Source organism: Portunus trituberculatus, chromosome 38, assembly GCF_017591435.1.
Source record: "Portunus trituberculatus isolate SZX2019 chromosome 38, ASM1759143v1, whole genome shotgun sequence".
Classification (NCBI taxonomy): Eukaryota; Metazoa; Arthropoda; class Malacostraca; order Decapoda; family Portunidae; genus Portunus; species Portunus trituberculatus.
The window spans coordinates 10985613-10995612 of record NC_059292.1 but is presented as its reverse complement, the minus strand read 5'-3'; the positions used below and the strand labels follow the sequence as shown (position 1 = coordinate 10995612).

At 43.4% G+C, this 10000-nt stretch overlaps 1 protein-coding gene across 1 annotated transcript in view; it reads right to left on the bottom strand.

The window, feature by feature from the left end:
* Positions 1 to 7259, bottom strand: part of LOC123514873 (fibrous sheath CABYR-binding protein-like) — a 21608-nt gene extending 14349 nt beyond the window's left edge. Inside the window, exons 1-4 of the mRNA XM_045273134.1 lie at positions 7146 to 7259; positions 5345 to 5472; positions 1693 to 3427; positions 868 to 918 (exon numbers count right to left, since the gene is read on the bottom strand). Of these exons, the coding sequence (XP_045129069.1) occupies positions 868 to 918; positions 1693 to 3427; positions 5345 to 5472; positions 7146 to 7259 (2028 nt within the window). The remainder of the gene's footprint in view (positions 1 to 867; positions 919 to 1692; positions 3428 to 5344; positions 5473 to 7145) is intronic.
* Positions 7260 to 10000: the final 2741 nt, after the last annotated feature.

Genomic DNA, 10000 nt, shown 5'->3' with positions numbered 1-10000 from the left:
ATATATATATATATATATATATATATATATATATATATATATATATATATATACATATATATATATATATATATATATATATATATATATATATATATATATATATATATATATATATATATATATATATATATATATATATATATATATATATATATATATATATATATATATATATATATATATATATATATATATATATATATATATATATATATATATATATATATATATATATATACATACATATATATATACATATATATATATATATATATATATATATATATATATATATATATATATATATATATATATATATATATATATATATATATATATATATATATATATATATATATATATATATATATATATATATATATATATATATATATATATATATATATATATATATATATATATATATATATACATATATATATATATATATATATATATATATATATATATATATATATATATATATATATATATATATATATATATATATATATATATATATATATATATATATATATATATATATATATATATATATATATATATATATATATAACAAGGAATGAAAAATTATCATGCCCTAAATCCAATCAAAACAGACAAAGTCAGTCAATAATGAAATAGTATGATACATTATGTATCAAAATATACTATACTGTATATATAATATGATACATTATGTATCAAAATATACTATACTGTATATATAATATTTAAAGAAATTACATACTTTACATATATTTTTCAGTAAATGTATTATTTTTTCAGTTAACAACTTGTAAAGTAGTTCAAATTTTGCATTCAAGATCAGCACAATCCTTCCCTATTTTCACTATCACTCACCTCCTCCTTGGTCTCTTCTGGGACAGCAGCAGGAGCCTCCTCCTTCTGTTCCTATATTTAATAAAATGGTTAGCACACAAGCAACATGTCAACTTGTAAGAGCTGTAAAATAAACAATGTTTGATTATGTAAATCAACAAAACTCTCTGCAATGCAGATCTAAGATTACTACAATTTGTTAAGACATTAGATGTCAATCTATATTCTAACCATTTTTAACTGAACTCTATTAAGCCTGTTATGCTTCTATAGTAACTAGGAAACATTCTAAGCATCAGCTTTAGTTTGTTTAGTTGTCTTTCATATGCTACTGCACTCCACGGCTGCCTCCTGGTCAACAAGGGAGTTTATTGGCAAGTCTTATCCTCACATGCAACCCTTCACACATTACTCACTTGAAGAAGAAATATAAACAGGCAACATATACCATTAGCTGCTAAAATATTTGCATGGCATATGGCAGCCAAAGAATGCACTAGTCATTCTGAAGTAAATAATACTTATAAAAAAAATAAATAAAAAAAATGTATGTGTTGCAAGAATTCATCCCACAATGCTGCGAGAAATAAGCACAGTGTGTTGAGGCAATCACCTTCATTAGCTGCTGTTGTCTGTCTGGCTGGTGTACCCACACACCTTTAAATTCCAGGTAGTACAGCTACCTTGTAATAATGGGACAGAGTTTTGAAGAAAAAGGATATCAAAGTAGAAAGATAAGAAAAAATGCTACAAGTCTATCCTCATCAGAAATATAAAAATTGGTCAACAAAAGATCTGGATGCCTGCGGGATACCTTTGGGAAGATTGTGTGTTTATGACATGTACCTGAACAGGAGAGTGGTGGCAGCTGTCATTGGCTTCGTCGGCTGAGTTCACCCTTACTAGATCTCCACAGCCCGCCTCGCTCACCTCCACAGGCTCAGACACTTCACTCTCTTTTATGCATGATGCAGCTTCCTCAGTGTGTGTTAGTAACTCTTGTGAGTCATTCTCTAACACCTGAGGAGCTTCATCTACAACTATGGCACCACTTGATACTGCTTCACTCTCTTCCAAGAGAGGGGCAGCACTTTCACTATTAGTGTCACACACTTGTGATACATCTACTGTTAGGGATTCTACTTGCCTTGACTGCAAAGCTTCTGATACAACAGTTAGTTCCTCATCAAGAGGAGGGTTAGGGAGGGAGGAGTCTTCTTTTAAAACTGATACCTGAACTTTCTCCTGAGCTGTTGTAGCTTCAGCAGGTAAAGTAGGGGCTTGGACTTGTTGGGGAGATGCAGCAGATTCAGCAGCTGAAGTTTCTTCTTTCTTTATAGACTCTTGACTTGGGGCAGAGGCTGCCACTACAGTTGCTTCTGTTGATGCAGTTGTACTTGCATCAACAGCAATACCTGTAGCTGGACCTTGGACTGATTCTAATACAGACTCCTGAGTTTTAACTGGAACAGACTCCACAACAGGTTCTTGAGGTTGGGTTGGTATAGATTCCACTACTGCTTCTGTAACTGCCGTTTCTGCAACTGGAACAGGTGTGGGGATAGGTTCAGCAGAAGGTGCTGGCTTGGACTCAGCAGCAGGTGCTGGGGCAGGCTCAGCAGGTGCTGGCTTGGACTCAGCAGCAGGTGCTGGGGCAGGCTCAGCAGCAGGTGCTGGCTTGGACTCAGCAGCATGTGCTGGGGCAGGCTCAGCAGGTGCTGGCTTGGACTCAGCAGCAGGTGCTGGGGCAGGCTCAGCAGGTGCTGGCTTGGACTCAGCAGCAGGTGCTGGGGCAGGCTCAGCAGGTGCTGGCTTGGACTCAGCAGCAGGTGCTGGGGCAGGCTCAGCAGGTGCTGGCTTGGACTCAGCAGCAGGTGCTGGGGCAGGCTCAGCAGGTGCTGGCTTGGACTCAGCAGCAGGTGCTGGCTTGGACTCAGCAGGTGCTGGCCGACTCAGTAGGAACTGGGGCAGGCTCAGCAGCAGGTGCTGGCTGAGACTCAGCAGCAGGTGCTGGCTGAGACTCAGCAGCAGGTGCTGGCTGAGACTCAGCAGCAGGTGCCGGCTGAGACTCAGCAGCAGGTGCCGGCTGAGACTCAGCAGCAGGTGCCGGCTGAGACTCAGCAGCAGGTGCCGGCTGAGACTCAGCAGCAGGTGCCGGCTGAGACTCAGCAGCAGGTGCCGGCTGAGACTCAGCAGCAGGTGCCGGCTGAGACTCAGCAGCAGGTGCCGGCTGAGACTCAGCAGCAGGTGCCGGCTGAGACTCAGCAGCAGGTGCCGGCTTAGACTCAGCAGCAGGTGCTGGCTTAGACTCAGCAGCAGGTGCTGGCTTAGACTCGGCTGCAGGTGCTGGGGCAGGCTCAGCAGGTGCTGGCTTAGACTCTGCTGTGGGTGCTGGGGCTGGGACAGGTTCTGCAGCAGGGGCTGCTTGTGCTGGGGCAGGGGCAACAACTGGAGCTGGTACGGATTCCTGGACGGGACTAGATTTTGCTGGTGGGGTGGCCTCTGGCACAGGGGGGACTTGTGTGGCTGGGGCTGACTCTCCAGCAGGGGCTGCTTTCTGTGAGGACTCTGGGGCAGCAGCCTGTTCAACAAAAGCATCAGGTGCTGAGTGAGTTTCAAATGAATCTAGTAAATTGGGTTGCAGAATTTCTGCTGGTGCCATAGAGAGTTGGATATGGTCACATTCAGGCGAAGGTTCTAACGCCACTTCAACATCTGAGTGTGATGGAACAGGTGAGGCTTCAGACTCCGAGACCTGTTCGGGCTGAGCGAGGGGTGCGGATTGGTTGGCCTGAGGCTCAAGGGGAGTGGGGGGTGGGGTGACCGAGGGGAGGGGAACGCTGGTGGGTGGTGAAGCTGCCTCGAACGTCGTCTCCGGCAAGCTCTAAAATGGGGTAAGTGGCAACAGGTGAACATACCACTCATCATTCACCCCATGTACATACCACCCCATCTAGCTTGTTTCAGAAAGGCAAGCAATGAGCACTGTTTTGTGTTTATGACCATTCATTCTCTCCAAGTCATAGGACACTCAACCATCCTTGCATAAATCATTCAAAAACTATAATAATATAAATTCATGGAAAGTTTAAAGCAAAAAGGAAGTCCAGAAAAATAGTTCTTTGAAGTAAACATTGTTCATTTTAAATAATTAAGCATTATTGAAGCATAGTTACATGCTCAGTCAATTTTTGATGAATGTTTTTAAACTGTTTATACGACAGGATTTGACTATCAATTTTTAGTATACCATTTTCATGAAATATTTTCATCATACAACTTTAAGTTAGTTTTTTTTATAAAACATGCTTGGCTGTACACAACAAAAAAATAAGTAAATAAAAAATTTGAGCTTGAAGGCAATACATCAAATCTGAACGACATGCAGATTTGGTAGTATATATCTTCACTAAATAGTTTGGCACATTCTCTTTGCTGGGCATCATTCAAGACATCTTGGGTGACATTTGTTGGCTGGGCAAGAGTAGTAGGAAGGACAGACTTCATGCATCAACACCAGGGTCAGTGCGAGGTGGATGTGAAGGGAACAGGCTGAACATTTGGCCATGGCTTTACAAAATCTGTCTGCCTTATAGTAAAGATTATGCTGCCTACTCTTCAAGTATCTCAAGTGTGTAGAAAAATTCCTTAAGACAGAAGAACCTGCCACATAGCCAATAAATCCATGTCAAGACAAACAGGTCAGTTATACCAAAACAGTTATTGCCCAAGCAAGGGATTGACATGGGAGACAGCAGAAAAAAGACAGGACAATATTGCTCAATAAGGAAAATATTTCATAATGTATGCCATGCTATTATATGTATGATGTTAGTGCAAGTGACTGTTGCACTTGACTAGTGCAACATGCAGGACACAGCTATCAGTGTTTTGTGCTTCATTGCACTTAAGGTCCATCTCATGTATTTACCTCTAAGGCCAATACTGTAGCATGTGCCATTAATGAGATCAAACAATAGTTATTCATAGCCTGGCATATTAACTTCTGAAACTGTTCCAATTTTGGAAACTGGCACAATTCCTGCAACTTCAAGGCTGTTTGTCCGTAAAGATTTTTTTCCTTTTTCTTTTCTTTTTTCTTTTTTATTTATTTATTTATTTTATTTTATTTATTTATTATTTTTTTTTTTCATTTATTTTATTTTTATTTTTATTTTTTTTTTTGTTAGACCTTCAGATGGACTATAAGTAGCAGGAAAAGCTAGATGTGTGAAGCAGCTGTAAGATGGGTGTGTGTGAACACCAACCAGCCGCAGACAGTTACGAGCAGCAACGAGCAATCAGTCAGACGCAGCTCTTCCAGTGCACACTAATGACTCTCAGCAGCAGTAGCAACACTAATGCAGGGTTAATACACACCCAGCAACACAGGATGCCCATTATTTACACCACATTAACACTAGAGGGTTAACTGATCCAGGTGCAGGAGACGAGACAGGAGGAGGGGTAAAGTTTGTGACGCACACTTCACACCTACCTCCTGTGCTGGTGCTTCTGCTGGCTTGGGAGCTTCCTCCTCCTTAGGGGCCTCCTCCTTCTTCTCTTCTGGTGCTGGGGCAGGTGCTGCTGCTGGTGCTGCTGCTGCTGCCTCCTCCTGCTTTTCCTCTACTACAGGTGGAACTGCTGCAGTTTCTTCCTTCTTCACTTCCTCCTTCTGTTCTCCCTCAGCCTTGGCCTGAAATGGAAAAGTAAATAAATAAACAAATTGGTATGGATAAAGCACATTAAGAATATGAAATTGTTTCCACATATATGAGGTGACAGTCACTTGCTGCACTCTATCCTCAATCCCTGATGGGCACTTTTGGGGGGAAGGGAAGCTCACAGGTGGAAATTCCTGATGATAAACCAGTGTAAAGTTGAAAAAAAATCTCCCATTTTAATTTTTAAATGTGCTTGCAAACATTGCTCCAAACACAACATGCATCCCCCGCTCACCACCCTGTGGTGTAGGCCCATCCTGCGACACCAGAGCCTAGGCACCCGTTTTTGAGTCTATGAATAGAGTGGGTGACTGCCTGCCCGCCAGGGTGGTGAGGGGAGGGTGCAAGGAGGGATAAGCAGAGAGGGGGTGGGGTAAATTAAAGGCTCTAACCACTGAGCTACCGGGCGCGCGCATATGTGTGTGTGTGTGTGTGTGTGTGTGTGTGTGTGTGTGTGTGTGTGTGTGTGTAATTCACCACGGTCGTCTGCTGGTCACCCAGCCAGTCTTCCCCATTACGGAGCGAGCTCAGAGCTCATAAACCGATCTTCGGGTAAGACTGAGACCACAACACACACTTCACACACCGGGAAAGCGAGGCCACAAGCCCTAGAGTTAAATCCCGTACCTATTTATTGCTAGGTGAACAGGGGCTACACATTAAGAGGCTTACCCATTTGCCTCACCGCTTCCCGGGATGCGGTGTGTGTGTGTGTGTGTGTGTGTGTGTGTGTGTGTGTGTGTGTGTGTGTGTGTGTGTGTGTGTGTGTGTGTGTGTGTGTTTCACCACGGTCGTCTGCTGGTCACCCAGCCAGTCTTCCCCATTACGGAGCGAGCTTAGAGCTCATAGACCGATCTTCGGGTAGGACTGAGACCACAACACACTACACACCGGGAACGCGAGGCCACAACCCCTAGAGTTTAATCCCGTACCTATTTACTGCTAGGTGAACAGGGGCTACACTTTAAGAGGCTTGCCCATTTGCCTCACCGCTTACCGTGATGCGGTGTGCGCGCGTGTGTGCGCGTGCGCGTGCGTGTGCGTGTGCGTGCGTGTGTGATCACGTACCACCATGCCGGCTTGCTGTACTTGGCGAGCACCCGCACACTAAGTATACCTTATTAATTATGAGGCGCTAATTTGGATTACATAAAAAGTAACAAACCGGTTATTACACCCTCCTGATACTATTTCATTTTATAAATTTACGGGTCATGATGACGACAATAATAATAAAAATCAATGCAACTTGACATAATGTGAGATTGGTTCCTGCGAGTATTTACCAACAACTCGTTCACGATAAACTCATTACATTCCTCGTCTTTATCATGATTTACAGTACAATCCATCATTGTCACGAACAGCAAAAGGAAGCTCGTTATCCCTCCCCCAGCCCAATCACGTCAATCATTTGATGCCTAAGACGACACTATTCAAATCGCTGACACTCAAATTACAGTATTATCTGTGACAACCTTCGTTGGCATTTCGTCTTTCACGGTCAGGTTTTTCTTCTGTGAGCAGCGAACAAACAGCAATCTCTCAAGCAATCTCCAGGTAATAAGACTGTACCGGAGTGGTCTTGGCGGCCTGGTCCATGGTGGTGCTCCCGAGGTGTTGGTGCGCGGATAATACCACCACGACTGTGGCGTCACACAGGTCGCCACACTCCTTAAGACTTCGCATCCACCCCCACTCCCTCTGCTTCTAAATCCCCTTCCCACCTCTCCCTCCAGCTCCCACCATTCACAGCTCATCTACTCCCTCACCCCCCATTCCTTTCCTCCCGAGCTCCTCCTCCCCAGCCACAATGTCCCCCACCCCAACCATCCTCACGCATACTTTGGCCACGCCCCCTCGCTTCCTCTATGCCTCCAAGTTCGCAAGTAATTCCATATACTAACCTCATCACACGAGATTCCACATACAAATAATTTTTCACCGCTACAAGCCGTACAAAATAAAACGGAGATTCACGGTCAGTCGTTTGATCGAGGTTAGGCCCAAATTGGGAGGCCTGCTTGTGGGCTGCGCAGATTTGGATTAAGCTGACCTTCCTCACCAGACAGCCGTAGGTGTAGCCAAGGCTCGCAGTTATGTTCCTCATGCAAGAGGGGGAAAAATATTACGTTGGTTTTCAGTCGCCTATGCGTTGTTAAAACAAAAGTAGAAGTACTAGATGGCGTGTACTTGCATCCATATGGGATGGTCGGGTTTTCTGTAGCATCAGATTTGAAATGAATTAAATCAACGTCATTCATGACCTGAATGGTGTGTTTTTGCGTCCACGTTGGAAAACTCTGAGTTTCTGTAGCATCACTGACATGAAATTAAATCATTGTCTTTTATAAAAAGGTCCATCCCGAGCAGCAGGTGTGAGGTTAGGAATGCCGCAGCCGGGCAGGCCCGGGCGTGGCAGGCAGACCGTCCTCGGAGCAACACCCAGACAGGCATCGCTCCTATCAAGCACACACGGAGAGCGGCTTATCAGTGTGGCTACAACTTCAAAGAACGTAGCGAGCCGCTGCCTACGATGCCAAGTTGACTTTGGAGAGTGGTCAAGGCAGAATATGTGTTGTTCCAGTCCTATTAATTTCAGATGCTGCACCACAGCCATTATCGCATCATCACCACACGACGTCACAGAACTATCATAATTTCTTTCTCACGTCTCTATACATTAAACCTTTTTGTGCTCTGCAAGCTAAATGGGCGTCCTTGTGCTTTCAGGTCCTCTACGGAGGTAGAACAACGCATGCCTACGTACGGAGTGACGCTTCACCTGTCCTCCAAACACATTTCTTTTCCTTCCGTATCCTCTTCGCCAGGGCACACGAAGCCAGGACAGTAAGCTTCACGCTTTTTGTCTCTTCAAAACCAAACAGACCACTTTGAATTAGCCTCCTTCCTAACCTCTTTCTTGCATTTTTTTTTCTCTCTAGCTAGAAATTATCACTTAACAAAGAGCTTCTTCCTTCTCCACGACCAATTTCTATGACTTCTTCACTTCACAAATTGTAATTTCTATTATTCATTCAATGTTTAAATCTCCGTCTTGAGAGGCACTTGGATAACAGTCATATAAGTACCATAAAACAACAGGCATGTGACAAACAGAAATGCTCTTTACCTGTTCCCTATCGTGAGTGCCACTCTCCTCCAAAGCTCAGTACACACAGTTATGGCAATGTTTACGATGAAATAAATAACCTTACTTTAAGTAGAAAACGAATACTCTGAACATCGCCGCCAAATAAGCAATAATATTATGTCAGAGCATGATGTGGTACCTTTTAAGATACAATACATGGAGAAAGAGAAGAAAGACGAGCATACTCCCACGCGCACACGTGGTTCTCCGCTTCATCTCCAAAACATCGTCATTAGCGATAAAGCAACCAAAAGGGCATCAGCAGAGACTGAGAGATATCGGATTCCGAGAAACGATAAATAACCAAGGAAAAACTTTTGCGAGTTATGTGACACGAGTGCAGTAATAGGATGGGAAGTGTACTAATTTTAGCTAGAGAGGGAGCAAGGGACTGAGAATGTCGAGGGGAATGTGGGCACAGCAACTTTTGAGAGAGAGAGAGAGAGAGAGAGAGAGAGAGAGAGAGAGAGAGAGAGAGAGAGAGAGAGAGAGAGAGAGAGAGAGAGAGAGAGAGAGAGAGAGAGAGAGAGAGAGAGAGAGAGAGAGAGAGAATTAATTTATGGGAAGATGACTGAAGCCAATAAAAGCCGTTCCAAAGTTCCTTCAAGGTAAGAGCGTAGGTTCAATAGGAATCTCCCGTGCCAGTGTGTCACCATAAAGTGTCGCTAGTGCCACCGCGGCCTTGCCAAGCTTCATCACTCCTCCGGCAGGTAAGAGCACAACGAGGCCACATTCAAGCCTACCTGCCTTTCTCCACACCTTAAGGAGCAGACGAGCAGTGGTAAAAGATATAATACAACGAGGGGGAAATGCTGATAAGACCCGGGTGAGGCGATAGAAGGCAAGAGGAGAGATAGGAAGGGTTAGGTGAGAGGGTGGTAGTGGGAGGTTATCAAGAGATACGGCGCGAGGGGGGCAAGAAGATGCGTTGAATGGGATGATGGATCGCTCAGCACGGTGGCTAGCACTATACACAGCTAATACACACAGACGGTCTCCCTTAAAGAAAGACGTACAACATGAAATTGTTAGGATTCCGTCACATCACCAGTAACATCAGCATCAACTAAAAACTTCGTTTGTGCTTGTACTTTTAACTTGATATTGCAGAGAGAAAAGGACCCTAATGTAAAAAGTATCGTGAATTAAAGCCACTAATCTACTGTGTTTACCATGGGAGGGACACCTGGTAACTGCACGCACATATTAAATTGCGTTGTGTTTGTGTTCGGTGATGCCATTCATAGCAACATCCAAATGGAACATTTACGTTTAT